This window comes from Mytilus californianus, unplaced genomic scaffold (assembly GCF_021869535.1).
Source record: "Mytilus californianus isolate M0D057914Y unplaced genomic scaffold, xbMytCali1.0.p SCAF_6, whole genome shotgun sequence".
Taxonomy (NCBI): domain Eukaryota; kingdom Metazoa; phylum Mollusca; class Bivalvia; order Mytilida; family Mytilidae; genus Mytilus; species Mytilus californianus.
Window position 1 is genome coordinate 25103699 of NW_026262712.1, and position 19760 is coordinate 25123458.

General features: G+C 33.9%; 1 protein-coding gene across 1 annotated transcript; it reads right to left on the bottom strand.

Moving 5' to 3' along the window:
• Positions 1 to 11153: 11153 nt before the first annotated feature.
• On the bottom strand, positions 11154 to 16218 carry LOC127706091 (uncharacterized). The gene is made up of 2 exons (XM_052210546.1): positions 15446 to 16218; positions 11154 to 13163 (listed from the first exon to the last, which is right to left on the bottom strand). The coding sequence occupies exons 1-2, from the start codon at positions 15957 to 15959 to the stop codon at positions 12178 to 12180; spliced, it is 1500 nt and encodes a 499-aa protein (XP_052066506.1). The 5' UTR covers positions 15960 to 16218; the 3' UTR covers positions 11154 to 12177.
• Between the last annotated feature and the right edge of the window lie 3542 nt (positions 16219 to 19760).

Below are 19760 nucleotides of genomic sequence, written 5' to 3' on the forward strand. Positions count from 1 at the left end.
CATTGTCGTGACGTCAGCCTATTCATTTACCGTGGATTCTTTTTCTAGAATCAATGCTTTCTAAATCTGTCGCTGAAATGGATTCACCAAATTATATTCAATTGTTTCCTTTGTGTGTCTAATTTCATTAAGTTTGAATTAGCTATTTACTGATTTCTGTTCACTAATGGAATTAATTTAAAAACTTACCTTTAATTTTTGTAATTTTTATATGCCTTCACTGGGAAGCGAACCCGTCCTTGAAGTCTGTTATGTTTGACTAACATCAACATATCGACGAAACCTCTCGGCTACCAATTGGTTACAATTTACATGTCTATTTTATATGTATAAATGAACATATGATATACATCGGTACAACTGACACACAGGGCTTGTACCTTTATATATACATAATAGGCAATCGTATAGTATAAGTTGGTAGCCGCGAGGTTAGCATGGTTAAGATCAATGAGTTAAAGAGTCAAGTTAAAGATAGGGACTTGTCGGTTTAGGTTCGAATCCCTGTATTTTCTTTGTTGTCCCTATTCTTTAGTTTTTCTGTTTTTTTCTTATTTAGTATGTAATTGTGGATATTTTTGTAATAATAGCGAGTTTTACCGTTTGTTTTTGGATTATTATTGGCTATTTCAGATATTTGAAACAATAATGATTACATTCAATTTGTCCATTTTTGTTTTATAAATATAGTAAGATTTCATCTGTTTTACTACATAATTTTACAAATGTTTATTCGCAAATTCCTATGCGAGTAAATCGTGATGTGCCTAGAATTAGGCTTCTTGCTAGAAATTTTTCGTAACATACTTATTATATATATTTTTATATACGCTCTTTGGTCAGGTTGTTGTCTCTTTGACACATTCCCAATTTCCATTCTCAATTTTATTAGAAATAAGTTCGAATATGTCAAGTTATTTTGTGAACACAGATAATATTCAGATGCCTGATAATTTAAAGGTAGACGTGTTGTGTTATATTTGTATTTTTCTAACCAATTAGTTGTGATCTTATATTTAGTAATGCATGGTTGAACATGATATCATGGTTATTCATACCCACTTACAATACCTTCTAATTAAAAAATTCGTAAGGGTTCCGCGGAACCCAGTGTCTCGCCTACTTTTTCTGTTAATCGCAGGCTCAACAAAAATGAGGAAGTAAATCAATAAAAATATTCCTCTTGATACTGTCTTTTGATTGTAAGAAGCTTCTGTCCAAGTTTGGTAAAAATCAAGGATAGTTTATGAATCTAATAAATGTTTAAAAACTTTAACTGCAGACTGAATGTAATGTTAACTGGAAGAAAACAAAATTTCCTTCTGGATACTACCATTTGATCATAAACAAGCTTCTGTCCAAGTTTGGTACAAATCCAAAATAGTATAAGAAAGTTATTAAAATTTTAAAAACTTTAACCACAGAGTGAATGTGTTGTTTCCTGGCAGAAAATCTAAGTCAATTTAAAAGTAAAATACGGAAAAAATGGATTTATTTTTTTACAATATGTCCTTCTAGATACTAGCTTTTGATCATAAACAAGCTTCTGTCCAAGTTTGGTACAAATCCAGGATAGTTTAAGAAAGTTATTAAAATTTTAAAAACTTTAACCACAGAGTGAATGTGTTGTTTCCTGACAGAAAATCTAAGTCCATTTAAAAGTAAAATAAGGAAAAAATGGATTTATTTTTTTACAAAATCTACTTCTGGATACTATCTTATGATCATAAACAAGCTTCTGTCCAAGTTTGGTACAAACCCAGGATAGTTTAAGAAAGTTATTAAAATTTTAAAAACTTTAACCACAGAGTGAATGTAATATTTCCCGGCAGAAAAACTAAGTCCATTTATAAGTAAAATACGGAAAAAATGGAATTTTATTTTTACAAAATTTACTTCTGGATACTATCTTATGATCATAAACAAGCTTCTATCCAAGTTTGGTAAAAATCCAGGATAGTTTAAGAAAGTTATTAAAATTTCAAAAACTTTAACCACAGAGTGAATATTTGTGGACGCCGCCGACGACAACGACGACGCCGACGGAATGTAGGATCGCTATGTCTCGCTTTTTCGACTAAAGTCGAAGGCTCGACAAAAAAGGCTTTAATTTTGAAAAGACATTAACACAATAGTTTAAGTATATGTATTGTAAGAGAATGATAATCCCTTTCTTCATGATTAAGTACGAGCGTTAGCGAGTACTTATCATGAAGTAAGGGATTATCATTCTCTTACAAACTTAGAATATTGTAAAGTGCTCAAGGCTCAAATGATCTATTCAAGAATTAGTTTCAATTGTTAGTGCAATGTTTATAATTGATGCATGACTTCCTTTTTGGGCATGTCATTTATGGATTAGTTTTACTGATGTAAGGACTTTCATGTCATTTTGGAAATATTTTTTTGTTTAAAAAGCGTTATAGATATTAGGTGACACAACAGTAGAAAGAAAAGGTAGGAATTGGATATGTTTCTTGATTGTGAGTATGAATGTAAATCATGTAATATTTTAGTGAGGAATTATCCTTTTTTTTATTTACAGTTTAAATCAATTAATATGTTTGAGTTACAATTAAATTTTATTTCACAGCCAATATTTTGGTCTGGCTTTTTACATCAAATAAATAATATTTCATTATTTCAGGGAAATGTTCAAAAATAATACCTTTAAAAGTTTTTAATATTGGGCTCGTTTCTCTAAAGGTCACAAGTTTGATCGTAACTTCTTATCATTCAATACAAATTATGACCGATCTTCAAAGTCACAAGTCCTTAGATTAAACAGAACCCTAGTTCCTTTCAGCAAGGGCAACTGTAAAAAGCTTATTTTACATGTCAACATTAAAGTGACATGTTATTTCATGCAATGTTTTATGGCAAATTTGATATAGGTGAACGTATTTTCAAAGCAAAATGTTACTTTTAAATTGAAAAGAAAAGTGTTTTGATATATTGGCCATGCAGGCAGTGAACCGGCACTCCTTAATTGAAGGGAAATAACACTTTTGAAAAGCTATGAAATTGTGATGCATACAACTGAACTGGATACAATATTGGCGGTTTCCATGTATTGATTTACTACTGGCATACTTATGCATTTAGATTTGCATCTCTGGTTAAAATCTGTCTTAAATGTAATAGTATCACTATAAAACTCCTAAATATGTGTTTGTTTTGAAAAAAAATAGTGCAATTTATTCAGAAATTTCCACGTTTTCTTAATTGATACAGGATACCATAATCGTTGTATCTTTATGTTTTAGTCAAAAAAAATGTATTTATTGGTTTTGAAATTCCAGTTTTATACAATTAATTCCAATGTCAAATTCCTATTAATCCAGTAAAGTAAAAAACTTTTAACTTGGAATTAAAATCTTATAGTAGGCATCATGTGATATTTGTGACCTGTACACCATCTACATGGTTTCCACATTAACCTTCTTTAGTGGGCTAAAATCGATAAAGTACTTCCTTTCAAGTCCTGCATGGTAAAAGTTTACTTCTCCTTTGACAATAATATTGCATTTTTAAAAAGTGTTTGCTGAATATGATTAAAGTTAAAAAAAAAAAATTGTGACAAAGATGCCAACTCTGTACATTCCAAGTGTAACGGTATATCAACATGTATTTTTTTTTACATTATCTTTATTTACCTAAAATATCAAGTACAATTTACTGCTAAAGCAAAATCAATTCAACGAGCATCGGCAGAATGATAAGAGACGTAATGTTGATTAAATTTTCCAAGGACCCTTTTCATCGTTATCCAGAGACAAAGTGTGCTGTAACGTCCCTCGAATAAGAAATCGATTTTGTCAAGTCATTGGGCATTTATTTTCCCTCAAGATAGTATGTAACATTATACACGTAAGATAAATAATAGACCCCCGTCGCGATCTCTTTGAAAATTGTATTTTCCTTTTTTAAACAATATGAAAACAGTCTACAGAATATGTTTGCTACTATCCCGTTGGAAACAAAAACGATGTTTAGACCTAATATTTCATATATCCGGCCGTAAGCACTTATTCACATGTTAGCCACATGTTTCACGTATGACCGGAAATGATTTGGACTGAACGACAAAAACAATTTTAATAAATAAAAAGTAAATAACTGGACTTCTGTTTTGTGTGAAATGTAACGCATAACGATAACGTCATTTTCTAACTTAATTATTAAGAAGAACAAAACTAGAATGTAAATAATCATTGATTTACCTGTTTGAACATCTTGCGAGAGTTTATATTTGCATATTGTTATGAAGAATTCATTTACATAAAGCAGACTACACCATCTAAAATTTGCGTTACGAAATCGGAAACCAAAGTAACGCTACTTTTCTTACACCTGCTACAAAATTAGTTATAGTTCTCGGCAATTTCTTCTGACTATTCTTTTTGATCGATGTTCTTCATTATTTGAAAGCAAAAGTTATGATTTTGCAGGTGACGATTATCTTTAAATCGGACAGCGTTACACACTTCAGAAGTGAAATTAACGATAAGAAACGACACACAAAAGTGGCCGAATAATCTTAAATATTTGTTTATTTCAAATTCTCTCTAGGGGAGATTAGAAAGCACCTATATTTTAATAGAAATAATAGCATTTGATGGTGGAGCAACAACTTCTCTCAACAAAATACAACATTTTATCACTTTTCTATCGTTATCGGAAACGGTCCCAATACCAAATTATTGCCCATATATATATATACAAGTGTATATACCAAATATAGTTGTCCTATAGCTAGCTATTAACCATGGCTTTAACTGAATGTCTTGCCTGTCCTTTTCTCCTCATGGTTGGATATGATGATAAGTCTTTAAAGATAAGGTTTCCACTACAGGTATCACATAAACTTAATATTATCCCTGTTCCATTATAATTAATGGCATTATGCACATATATATATGTTACCCAATTGTCCTTTTGCTAATTACGGATTTGATTCTGTCATTACACACTTTTAAAACAATTTACTTCCCTTTGTAAATTGTAGACTGGTTCTACGCAAAGCATGATAAGAAAACTGAAATATTCGGAAAACTTGACAACTATATATATTTTGCAATGATGAGTTAGTTGCCTCATAAACATTTAACTAGTGCTCCACTCTGTGTTTTTCACAAATTATGATTTGGTGAAATTGACCATCTGGATTAATATGAATTAGGTACCGTATTTATTGATGATGATTTTTTGTCTCTGTTTAAGGTAGTCTTAGACATATATCATTCAAATGCCTGTACTGTAAAGTCATGAATGAGCAAGCAGTCTCTATTTGTATGTATGGATATCAACAACAACTGAAATCTTATAACAATCTAACAATACAAATAGAAGCTCTGTCATATTAAACCTAAATACAGTTGTGTAAAATTCAATGCTTTTAATACATACTGCTACATTGGTGATTTTTGAATTCTTCCTCCATGGCAGGTACTTAGATGCTTCCCCATAATCATAACGGAGTTCCTCTCCTGTTTTTATATCCCTAACAGCAAATAAAGCCAAGTGGGGGCTGTCATCAACATCAATTCTTTTCATAACAGAATTTTTTTCAATACCTATACCATCATTTACATATCTGGCTTTAAGCCTAGAATATGTGCCATCAATGCTAAAAAAGAGAACAGAATTCAACATTATCAATCATGAAACACTTATTGAATAAAAAGTATTTCTAAAGAGTTCATCCGGCATTAAACACTTGGTCAGGCTTACCCTTGACCCTGGCTAATCTGACAAGTCTGTGCCAGTGGGAGTATATGTCCAATAATTTTACAGAAATTAGTTTCAAAAATTTCAATTCAATCTTTATATATACACATGCATAAAGAAGGAGATGTTGAATGATTGTCAATGATACAACTATCCCATAGTGACCAAATGATGTGGTTGTAACGACTATTTATAGTTGTCATATTATCCTCTTCAAATGCTTCCTCCCCATCCTTGGGTCCTTTTTTCAAAAGAAAGTTCAAATTCAGTAAATGACATTGTCTTAGGAAACCAATAATTTCCAAACATTTCTATTTCCAGTAACCAAGACCTTGAACTTTGACCCATTGATAATTAAGGCTCCAATTATTTCAATCTGCATACTGTTGTGTAAATTCAGAAATAATTGTGAGGTTTTTCTTAATATGAATAATGCGACTGGATGAGTATTGCCAAAAAAAGAACTCCCATCCTGATAATTAAAATATAGATGCGAATTCACTTTTTTTTCGAAATCGCAATATAGTATCACTCTCATTTTTGTCCATTCTTGAAAAATCACAATAATAAATGCATGCAATAATTTCTGAATTTACAGTATATCTCACTCAAATTAAGGTTAAGTTACAGTAAATGGGCTATGTCACAGATTTTCTTAATATTTTGCATACACCTCGTTTGGCTCGTTGAACTGTATCTGAAAATCGAAAAAATTATGCCTTTATCTCCTTTTTTTCCCTTAAATATTACTGATTGAATTCTTTCAAAATAGGTGCCCATTTGTATAGATAGCACATAAAATCGGTGAAAAACGTTCTTAACTTTGTCTTCAAATCATCAAATTTCCAATTTTTCCTCCATAGATTTTTCTTAAAAAATTATGTGTTGTTGATAAAAAAAATTCTGTTTTAATGATGTAAAATAATCATATGGTCACCGACATCGTTTTTACAGTTTACTTCAAGCAAAGTGGTGTACTTGGTGAAAAAATACACAAAAACGTTGAAATAATTGTAACGTAATCGCATTGTAGACCCTAAATCGTTGATTTTTTAAATTTTTTACTACAGACTAGGTAACAGATTTGTTAATACACCATCATATCATTAAAACGGAAATTTATGTATCAACAACATAGAGTTTTTTAAGAAAAATCTATGGAGTAAAAATAAAAAATTGTTGATTTTAAGGTAAATTTATGAACTTTTTTTGTCAATTTCATGTGCTTCCTATACAAATGTTCACCTATTATAAAAGAATTCAATCAGTAATATTTCAGATAATAAAAGAGAATAAACTGTTAACACAGAGATATGTTCTGACTATTTGTTATTTTGATAATGCAAATGTTGAAATTAAAATAGCAATACTTTAACATGTAAGTTATGCAAATATTCAAAGTCAATGAACCATGACTGAAGGTACAGGGCTAAACAATCTCCATGGAATTGAGATGTGCCAATGCTAATACAACTGCAAACCATATACCATTGACTTTTCATAAGTCGTTCCCTTTAAACAAACCTAAACACAAACATTAACTTGTAAACTATGTAAAAGTTTCAAAGTCAATGAACCATAATTAGGGGGTGGGGTTATATAATCTCCATGGAAATGAAACTTGCAAATGCCAATACATTTGCATACCGAAAATCATTGACTTATTGCTCCCAAAATGAAAGAACCTTAGTGAGCGCACTCACATACCCCACGTCCCCACATTGTCATTGGAGAAATAAAATAAGTGTAAGAAAAAAAAATTATATCAGAAAAAAAAATTGAATCATAATTTCCTGTCAATATGCACATCTACATAGTATGTCCTTATTATCTACACAGTTTCATGAAATTCTGTTGTGTGGTTTGAGAGGAGTTGCGATGACAAAAGGTTGCAGTAGTATATTGGGCAAATAAGTTCAAAGGGGCGTAACTCCTGGAAAAAAAATTGAATTGTAATTTCCTGTCGATATGCACATCTAGGTAGTATGTCCTTATCATCTGAAAAGGTTTCATGAAATTCTGTTGTGTGGTTTGAGAGGAGTTGCGATGACAAGAAACAGGACTGACGGACTGACGGACGGACAGACGGACAGACGGACGGACAGACGGACGGACAGACGGACAGATGGACGGACAGGTCAAAAACATTATACCCTCCGCAACTCGTTGCATGGGGTATAATTAATAGTGTTTTTTTTTTCCTCTCTATATTTTCAAACTGAAGTCAAATCTCAAATTCAAGTCAACATCCAGTTAGCATTTGTTATGGACATACAGACAGACAAATGAACTTAAGATCGACAGATGGACAGATGGAAGGAACAGTGTAAATTCAGAAACGAAAAAAAAGCAAGATTAACAAGTGAATTAAATTGCGAGCTTAGTAACTGATCACTGATGATACCTCTGCCCAAATACTTGACGGTAAACAATAAGTTGTTGAGTGATGAATCTAACAAGAGGCTGTCAGAAAGACAGCAAACCGGATTTTCCTGCAGAGGTCGAACCCTGAACAGTTGAGCAAGTATGGACACTACATTTAAACTTAAAATAGCTCTGAATTTGGATTGTAATTGAATATTTGACACATCATAGGTTTGTGACACAAAATGAATGTAGTCAAAGAACTGATATATTTGAAATTGGACATTTAAATACCTATTATGGTCCAATATCAAAAATCTAAGTACATATTAGAATCAGCATATCAAAGAACCCCAGGAATTCAATTTTTGATGAAATCAGACAAAAGTTTAATCTAGGACCCTTTGGACCTCAATGTGGACCAATTTGATAAAGGAGCCCACAATCCAAAATCTCTCAATACATGGTTAGATTCAGCATTTCAAAGAACCCCATAAATTCAATTTTTGTTGAATCAAACAAAGTTTAATTTTGGACCCTGATTTGGACCAACTTGAAAACTGGGCCTAAAAATCTAATATTTAAATAGAGTTTAGATTCAGCATTTGAAAGAACCCTATATATATATTTAATTTATGTTGAAATGAAACACAGGTTAATTTTATCCATAATATTTTCTGTGCAAAAGGAAATAACTCAAACTGGATAAAAAGTTCTCTAAAATAAGATATGATGCAATTTTTCAAATTATAATCAATAATATAATAACAACAACCAGTGATGACTAAGTTCTCTAAAATCAGATATGATTTAACACTCAAACATTGTTAGAATCAGCATATCAAAGAACCAAAGAATTCAATATTTGATGAAATTAAACAAAAGTTTAATTTAGGACCCTTTGGACCTCAATATGGTATTATCTTATTAATAATGAAAAGCTCACCCGTTTACAAGTTCTTAAACAGGAGGGGGTGGTAGTGACCCAAGGGGACTCATCTTATATTTCATTTGATTTGTTTTATTGTCACATACAAGAATATATATATATGGCTTCGGGGTGGGGATCTTGACCATTTACAAGTTTTCAAAAAAAAGGGGGGGTGGGGGTATTTGTTTTATTGTCCCATTCAAGAATATATATGGTTTAGGGGTGCGGATCTTGACCGTTTACAAGTTATCAAAAAGAAGGGGGTGGGGGTTACCCCTATGGACTTTCCCTATATTTCATTTGATTTGTTTTATTGTCCCATACAAGAATATTTATGGTTTAGGGGTGGGGATCTCGACCGTTTACAAGTTCTCAAACAGGAGGGGGTGGGGTGACCCCAGGGGACTCACCTTTTATTTCATTTGATTTGTTTTATTGTCCCATACAAGAATATATATGGTTTTGGGGTGGGGATCTCGACCGTTTACACAAGTTTTCAAAAAGAAGGGGGTGGGGGTTACCCCCATGGACTTCCCCAATATTTCATTTGATTTGTTTTATTGACCCATACAAGAATATATATGGTTTAGGGGTGGGGATCTTGACCATTTACAAGTTTTCAAAAAGAAGGGGGGTGGGGGTGACCCCCTGGACTTCCCTTATATTTCATTTGATTAGTGTTATTGTCCCATACAAGAATACATATGGTTTAGGGGTTGGGATCTTGACCGTTTACAAGTTCTCAAACAGGAGAGGGGTGGGGGTGACCCAAGGGGACTCGCCTTATATTTCATTTGATTTGTTTAATTGTCCCATACAAGAAAATATATGTTTTCGGGGTGGGGATCTTGACCGTTAACAAGTTTTCAAAAAAAAAAAGGGGGTGGGGGTTTCCCCAGGGGACTTCCCCTCAATTTCATTTGATTTGTTTTATTGTCCCATTCAAGAATATATATGGTTTTGGGGTGGGGATCTCGACCGTTTACAAGTTCTTAAACAGAAAAAAGGTGGGGATGACCCCAGGGGACTTGACTTTTATTTCATTTGATTTGTTTTATTGTAACATACAAGAATATATATGGTTTAAGGGTGGGGATCTTGACCATTTACAAGTTTTCAAAAAAAAAAAAGGGGTGGGGGTTACCCCCGGGGACTTCCCCCAAATTTCAATTGATTTGTTTTATTGTCCCATACAAGAATATATATGGTTTAGGGGTGGGGATCTCAACCGTTTACAAGTTTTCAAAAAGAAGGGGTTGGGATTTACCCCAGTGGACTTCATCTATATTTCATTTGATTTGATATATTGTCCAATACAAGAATATATATGGTTTCTGGGTGGGAATCTTGACCGTTTACAAGCTATCAAAAAGAAGGGGGTGGGGGTTACCCCAATGGACTTCCCCTATATTGCATTTGATTTGTTTTATTGTCCCATACAAGAATATATATGGTTTAGGGGTGGGGATCTCGACCTTTTACAAGTTCTTAAGGGAATGGTCATTATTTATCAGCTGAGGGGGTCGGTTCAAATTTTCAAATTTTTCACATTAAAAGGTTTTGTTGACAACCCCCCCATGATTCTTATGAACCACATAATGACCCCCCCCCTGAGAACATAGCTTCAAAAGTTTGACCCCCCCCCCCCCCCCCCCCCCCTAAACCAAACAAAAATCTCTATCGATTAACAGTTGGGAGAAGATGATGACTGGAAGCTACAATGTAAAAAGTTGCAGGCATTGACTTGAAAAATAGCTATGAGAAGTATGTGGACATTGACACTACCCGTAATAGAATACGGCATAAAGGGGTTTTCCTTGATTGCAGAACTCATTTTCTTTGATTTTGAACTGATATTTCATAATACATCCTACACTATAGTTCTGTTATTTTATATAACATGAATAAGTAGCTTGAACTAATTAATTTGATAATTAATCCACATCACTTTGAAAACGGCCCCACCCATTTCCCTCCCCCCTGTGTATGTGTATAGTGTGTATGTGTATATATGCTGTTGGAATCTAGACCAGTCTCAGATCAGATGCATGTTAATGTCTAACTCTGATCGGAATCCAGTCAGGAAACCTGTGAATCCAGATGGTTACTAGTGTAAAACAAAGACATGTTTGGGAAAAGAACCACAGTTTAATGCTTAAATTTCATATTAATAAAACACAAACAACAGTACAGTTTGAAAACAATACACAAATTAATTAATTAATAATCTGTGGTATTCCACTCAAGGGAATATTACATTTATAATATGAAACCAAAACTGTGTGTTCTTGTAATATAATCTACTCTACACATTTATAAAATATACAGTTAAATTAAATCAATTATATATCTATAATTAGTTGATGAAGCAACCTAAACATCTCAATAAAAATTAAAAATAAAATAGGGTGGGTGAGGATGGGATTTTAAATTCGCTAATGCCAAATTGCAATGCGTCTGCTTCATGCAGTTGTATTATCTAGAATGCCTAAATGAGGCGCGCAGTAATTAAAACAAAAGGATGATAATTAATTAATTATCTCTGCCGATTGGATAATTTGAAATAAGGGCCTTGTTCTGATTGGTTCCCTTCCCACATCTCACAAAGCAATTAGAGAGCGAGATGTCAAGAGTGGCCAGTAGGGAATTCCTTATATCATTGGTTGTTATTAATAGATATAAGCTGAAATAAAATACCCAATCGGCAATAAGGACAGGTAATGCATGTGCGATGATACATGTCAACATGCTGTGTATTAATAATCCATTTTTCTTGTTAATAAAAATATCACATTAATCCACATCACTTTGAAAACGGCCCCACCCATTTCCCTCCCCCCTGTGTATGTGTATAGTGTGTATGTGTATATATGCTGTTGGAATCTAGACCAGTCTCAGATCAGATGCATGTTAATGTCTAACTCTGATCGGAATCCAGTCAGGAAACCTGTGAATCCAGATGGTTACTAGTGTAAAACAAAGACATGTTTGGGAAAAGAACCACAGTTTAATGCTTAAATTTCATATTAATAAAACACAAACAACAGTACAGTTTGAAAACAATACACAAATTAATTAATTAATAATCTGTGGTATTCCAAACTTCCCAAACATGTGTGGTGTAACCAGTAGAAGGTAGGTTAAATGGTTTATTATTTCCCCAGGGCAACTGCAAATTTGTTCATGACTTCCTGTCTGTGTGCAAAAGAAGGATCCAAGTATGATTTGTATGCATTAGATTTCCAATCACCCTGTGATTGTATGAGATCAGCTGGAACCCCACATTCTAAGGCAAAGGAGGCCCCTCCTCTGCGAAAACTATGTCCCGAATATTTGCTGCTGTCATAACCCAACCTAGATAAGTTCTGTTTTAGCATTTTTACAAAGGCTGTATATGTAAGAGGGATAACCTTGCCTCGTACTAAATACAGGAAGACAGGTGAGGGGGCTGACACTGCTGGCACCTGTTTAAAATTTAAAAGAAGCGCCTTAGAGGGACATAAATGAGAATTCTTCACTCTAGGAAGGGGAATTTCTAATATACGCTCTGAAAATTGAATTGTTTTGGTTTTGCGTACTTTTAAACAGACACCATCTGAGTGAAAATGGATTTCCTCACGAGTAAAATGTCGCAAAGGATCAAAAGCTGAAATTGAAGGGGCAAACAAATTTGACTTCCTTAAAAAGGAGAAAAAAGCCACTAAGCAGGCTGCCCAAAAACACAAGTCCTTACTACTGCTGACTGACAGTAAAGTAAATATCTCATTCAAAATTTTTGGTGTAATAGGCAATTTTCTATGTATGGCAGCACCTAACACACGTTTAGCACCCTTGAGTACTGACTCCATAAAAAAGGAATCTATCGGAGATGCAACTCCTGATTCTAAATGTAGCAACCGCACAATTGACAAATAATTTGTTATGGAATTAAATTGTAACCTTGAAGATAAATAGGCTACATATCTGGCTAAATTCATAGGACTTAATGGAACAAGGGTAATATTTAATCTTCTACAAAATTCTGCGTATGACTTGAAATAGTTTAAATATGTCTTTTTGGTAGATTCAGCATAAGTATGACATCTAAAGTTAGCAACAATACTATCCAGTGATCTCACCTCCCTCGATACCAGTGAGCCTAAATAAAAGAAAACGAAGGGCATTACTAGACATGTGCCTAACAAGATCCTGTAAATACAGTGGCTGTCGAACATAATCACGCAAAAATTGTTCACAGAAAGGTAGATCATGCATCCGTGAAATACAGTCTGCTAGTATATTCGTTTTGCCTGGAACATGCTTAGCTATCAAGTGAAAATTATACGTTGCTGATAACCAAAAGAGCTCACGCAAAAAGGACATCAAAATAGCATTTTTTTATGTACCTTTATTAATGCAACTTACAGTTACCGCATTATCGCAATGAACTATAATACGCTGACCACGCCAATATGGGGCCCATCGCTTTACTGCTAACGCCACTGAGAAAGCCTCTAATTCATTTATGTGAAGTTTCAAAGCAAAGGGGTGATCTTCTGCCCAATTTACATAAAACCAATCATTTTGATAGACACCCCCTCCACCTGATTTACAAGCATCAGTAGCTACAGAGGTGATAGGAACCTTTGAAAGTAAAATTGACTTCCCATTAAAAGTTGAAATAAAGTTATGCCACCACTTTATATCTTGCAATATTTCGCCTGTCAGACGCAATTTATGCCAATCTAGCTTTAATCGCATGATGCCGTTTATAATTCTACGGAGAAAAACTCTCCCGCCTCGAACCACAGCAGACGCCCAATTAAGCTTTCCCGCTAAAGATTGCAATTGCTTTTTTGAAGCACGCTTACGCAATAAAAATTCAGCTAATTCTGATTTCAAATCATGCAATTTTGCAATAGGAAGTCTAGTTTCTAAAGTAGTAGAATCTATCTCAACCCCTAAAAATACAATCTGTTGGCAGGGGTCTGTTACTTTAGACCAGCTGATACAAAAACCTAACTTCCTGAGCAGCGCAATTAAAATTGCTAACGCCTGAGCGCAGCGCTTCTTTGTCTTCTCGCAAATAAAAAAATCATCTAAATATGCCACAATGGTGAAGCCTCTACGTGACATCATTCTGCGAATTGCCTGAGATAATCTATGAAAAATACCAGGTGCTAATTTTGATCCAAACGGAAGTTTTTTATCTATGAAAGTATAATCATGACCATCAGGAAAAGTCCATGTAAGCCCAGTGACCTCTCTACTTTGTTCACTTATTTTGACAGATCTGTAAGCGGCCTTTAGGTCCACTTTTGACATATAAAAATTTTTTGAAACTAACTTGCATGCATCATCTACTGTTTGAAATTTTTGTTTATCAAATTCTCCTGCAAAATCATTTACTGCAAAACCTATTGGTCTGCTACAATCATGAATAATTCGAACTCCGCCATCAGATTTAGGGATAACCCCAAGCGGACTGATAATTTTGGGGGGGGAATTGACAAAAATATAGTTTCCGTTATCAATTTCTGTTAAAATTTGTTTATGTGCCTGTTTGTAAAAAGGGCTACTAGGCTTTGCAGAAGGATGATTTTTGGAGCGTACATTTTCTGGTAGGGGGACATTAGTGACAATGTCAAATCCATGTTCTATGCCAAATAACAAAAATTCTTTGTCAAAATCATCACTTAACTCATTAGTCCATGAAATTAGATCAAGAGCACGAGTAGGCTTCACCATTGTATCTAGTTTTTTGTATGCTGAAATGCTGGGTGCTTTTCAGCACATGCAGGTATAGCACATGAATGCTCAAACTTACAGTGTGGCATAAAACAGCCTCTACGACTATTGAATTTCTTGCAAATCATCCTTCCCCCCGGAGAATGAGAAGCATATGTAACTGCATGTTTATTAGCCATTACTTTCGAGCTCTGAGTTTGAGGTGCAATGCGGGAATTCTGACTCTGCAAAAACTTTGGCCTCAAAAATACAGAATGGAGATGGGGAATGTCTGTACCCCATCTAAATTGGTGTTGCTTTTGCAGGCGTCGGTATTCCCGATCAAGGAAAACACCAACTCACAGCTCGAAAGAAAAAGATAAATGCGCATAGTATAAGATAAATAATCCATAACTTGGGATGATTGTAACTCTCCTATAGCTATCAACTTATGCATTATGGACAAATTAGCCATAGACCATTGTGTTACCGACAATGTTTCTAATTTAGGCTTGACAGGCCCCGATTTGAAAACTAATTTGCCCCCTGACGATTCCGAAACTAATTCCTCTGATTCTGAGTGCCCCCCTAAAGTATTAGGTACAAAATCAGTTATATCAAAGAAATTCACATTAGGATCAAAATTTGTAGACTTTAAAAATATTTGAGGGTCTTTCCATGAGTAAATGTCATTGACCAGCAAATTGTCTCTACCTGTGGAAGAATTATGAGAGTCATTCACAAATTGTCCTGTAATGTTCTTCTCCCTCGACATCATCTTTAGGATCTCTTGCACATAGGCATCCTCCGATCGGGGGTTTGACGTATGGGCGCCGCCATCTTTGTTGTTTACATCGTCGCCATCTTTGTTGTTTACACCGTCGCCATCTTGGTTGCTGGTGCCGCCATTTTGTATCCTAGCGGAAGTTCTCTGTGTAGCCTCGTTTTCATTTCCGTAAGGGTGCGTGTCCGCCATATTCCCAGCTTCAGCGCGACCGTCCTTGAAAGTTTTTCCAACTGCTCGTATCAACACTTTTTGCTGCCCGAGCGGAATATTAATAGCTGGCATATCCTCTTTTTCAATCAATGAAATCGCTTCCATAGAATCGAAGCCAAGTCTAATTAATTCGGAAGCTGTGTTTGGATTCAGCTTCATTGTGGATGCCCACATCTGTACCTGCTCGACATTACGTGGAACATCTACTTCGCCTTCACTGTCGCTCGCCATATCGCCTATAGTCGCAAATATACTATTTGGTACAAATGTTAAAAAAGTTTAAAGCAGAGCATTTCTGACTCGGATAAATCCGTCGCCGGAGCGTGTAGGATAAAAACTACAAAAGTCTACAGGGAAACGCAATAAATTCCATCACCAGAACACGGTATGCAAGGATTACACACGTCAACAGCAGATCTCAATAAATTCCATCGCCGGAATGTGCACAAAAGTCTACAGTGTATCACTGTTAAATATCATTCTCGGGAATTAAGCTATTCAGACAAAAGTTCTCTATACTTTCACTGGTTTTAACAACGTTGCCGAAATATCCATTTCCAAGGATTTAAACCAATTTTTCCCGTAAAATTTTTCGATGTTTAAAGACAATATATATATATATTTTAAATTCGCTAATGCCAAATTGCAATGCGTCTGCTTCATGCAGTTGTATTATCTAGAATGCCTAAATGAGGCGCGCAGTAATTAAAACAAAAGGATGATAATTAATTAATTATCTCTGCCGATTGGATAATTTGAAATAAGGGCCTTGTTCTGATTGGTTCCCTTCCCACATCTCACAAAGCAATTAGAGAGCGAGATGTCAAGAGTGGCCAGTAGGGAATTCCTTATATCATTGGTTGTTATTAATAGATATAAGCTGAAATAAAATACCCAATCGGCAATAAGGACAGGTAATGCATGTGCGATGATACATGTCAACATGCTGTGTATTAATAATCCATTTTTCTTGTTAATAAAAATATCACAAGATAATTTACTTTGTCTGGTTAGCAGTCATTAGTAAGTGATATTCTGTAAATATTGTATTGCCTTGATGTTTCATCATGACCTTCCATATTCTTTATTTTGAAGCTGATGCAACTGATTTTAGAAAACATTTTTCAGTTGTATTCTTCTTTGAGAAAACCCTGAGTATACAATAGAGTTTTTTTTCTTGTTTTTTTCTTTCTTTCGAATATGAATAGCTGACACATGCAAGAAGAAAAATGGACAAAATAAGCATTTAAATGAAAACAAATACATGTATATATTGCTTTTTTACTTGAACCTTTATGAACAGAATGAAGTCATACCTTAATACAGATTGTCCCTGATTTTGAAACTGCTAATTCTTAAAAAGTTAAGCTTTTAAAGGCACAATTAGCCAAATTTGTTTATATACATGAGCATGTGCTATTATAAATGAATGGAATGACATAAAAAGAAAAAAAAAACAGAAAATTCTTTGTTCCAATTTATTTGAATGCAACCTATAATTCTACAATATTATATATAACCTTTCAATAATGAATTTCCCTCTGTCTGACACAGAATTATTTGTGAATGAAAAAACATTAAAAAAAAAGAGAAAACATGGCTCAATTCTTTTAATGTCTTTATTAAAATTTTGAAGTTGGATTTTAATTTTCTCATCATATAGTTATTTTTTTATTTCAATCCCACTCTTGGAAGTGCAACTGAAAATAACACATTACAAATATTACTAATTGCATGGACATGATTTATTTGAGATAAAGAAATATACATGTAGGTTAATAACTATATGAACATTCAATATTTTATTTCAATGTGAAAATGTTTTACGAAATCCGATGTGTATTGTTTTGTGTGTTTGAATGCCATGCTGCCCAACAAGGGCCCTCGATTTGAACATTAAAAATTCTTTTAATTATTCGATATCTTTGAAATAATTTCATAAAATAATTATACATATTTACAAATGATTTTAGAACGTACACACCTTTTACAGTCCTATATCTATCCTAAGAAATCGCATCAAAATGATTTGAACACTTCAGAAAGTTGTAATACACATGTTCAGAAACTTTTAAAACTGATTGTTTCCTGTGGTCAAAACTAGAGACAAATGTTTTATACAGTTGTTAATCTTGAGATAAGTCGGATTGTAAACTTTCACATCCTACTTGTCCTATGGATAATCATGGAACTATTATATTGAATATAATAGTTCCATGGGACAATGAACCATGACAGATGACTGTGATAAGGAGTGATCAGATTCACTATCCTTGAGAAATTAGGCATCCTTCTAGTGCTCACTGTACATGACCAAAGATTTAATAATGATAGAAACTATTTAAAAGATTGCATACTCGCTTCAATATCGTCAACAATTTATATGCTTGTCAGACATAAAAACTTTCATTGTGTGACCCCCCCCAGTCAAATAAAATTTTTGATGTCAACCCCCCCAGCTGTATGATATTTTTGGTAGTGACCCCCCTAAAATGAACCGACCCCCTCAGCTGATAAATAATGACTGTTCCCTAAACAGGAAAAAGGTGGGGTACCCAAGGGGACTTGACTTTTATTTCATTTGATTTGTTTTATTGTAATATACAAGAAGAAAAATGGTTTCACGGTGGGGATCTTGACTGTTTACAAGTTTTCAAAAGAAGGGGGTGGGGTTTACCCTCGTGGACTTCCCCTAAATTTTATTTGATTTGTTTTATTGTCAAATACAAGAATAAATATGGTTTAGGGGTGGGGATCTCAACCGTTTACAATTTCTCAAACAGAAGGGGTTTGGGGGTTACCACAATGGACTTCCCCTATATTTCATTTGATTTCTTTTATTGTCCCATACAAAAATATATATGGTTTAGGGGTGGGGATCTCGACCATTTACAAGTTCTCAAACAGACACGCTGGGGGTGACCCCAGGGGACTCACCTTTCATTTCATTTGATTTGTAACATACAAGAATATATATGGTTTCAGGGTGGGGAGCTTGCATATTTACAAGTTTTCAAAAAAAAGGAGGGTAGCTGTGAACCTGAGGACTATCCCAATATTTCATTTGATTTGTTTTATTGTCCCATACAAGAATATATATGGTTTAGGAGTAGGGATCTCAACCGTTTACAAGATAAAAGCACATTTTCAAATTGAAGGGGGGTAGGGATAGAATTTATATGATTTACAGACACTTAATTATCTACAAAATGTCTAATAATGAACAGTAAATTCCAAACTTCATTTATACAGTAATACTAGTAAGTTTCAAACTGTATATATACAGTCCTACAGATCTTATCAGAAAACAGAAAATTTTCAAATAAATCTGTCACTCCAATGATTATCATCTGCTCAAATATTTCCAAGATCTAATTAATAATGAAAATAAATCATTATCATATGCTGAAATATCTATAATATCTAATTGAACAGAACTATGGTTGTTTAACATAGTACTCTAACATAATTAATAATGTAATAATCTTCAAAATGTCTAATGATATAGCTTATAATCATTACCACTTAGGAAATAGATAATTTTCAAATAAATCTGTCACTCCAATTTTTATTCTGAGATAAGACAAATCATAACATGACAACAACAGAAAAATATTTAAAAATTCTACTTTTGGATATTAAAAATGGCGATAACTCACAAAGGAGATATACTAAAATCTTGAAAATTAATACAGACCTTCATTAAGTCCCAGGAAACAACATATTTAAATTTGAAAAAAATTAATTAAAGCGTTTTCATGTTATTGTGCGGACACTGTTTGGCAGCCGCCAAACCTCCCAGCCGCCCGCCGTATATCACCATTTTAATAACCGATATTTCCTTCGAAAATGCGGTTAAAATGCATCAAACATTATAGCTGACTTGTATAAACCCTGAAACCAAATTTCAGAAATCCTTGTTATGTAGTTCCTGAGAAAAATGTGACGAAAATTTTCAGCTTGGATATCACTATCCCTATATCGAGCTTTCTGCGACAGACTCAACAAAAATGTTATCGTTTTATAAGAAGT

Excerpts from the sequence above, each read along its gene's own strand:
- LOC127706091 (XM_052210546.1), bottom strand. The coding sequence starts at position 15,959 with ATGGCGAGCGACAGTGAAGGCGAAGTAGATGTTCCACGTAATGTCGAG. Across the intron at positions 13,164-15,445 it reads CTCTCATAATTCTTCCACAG|GCTCACTGGTATCGAGGGAG; the intron begins GTAGAGACAATT and ends TCTTTTATTTAG.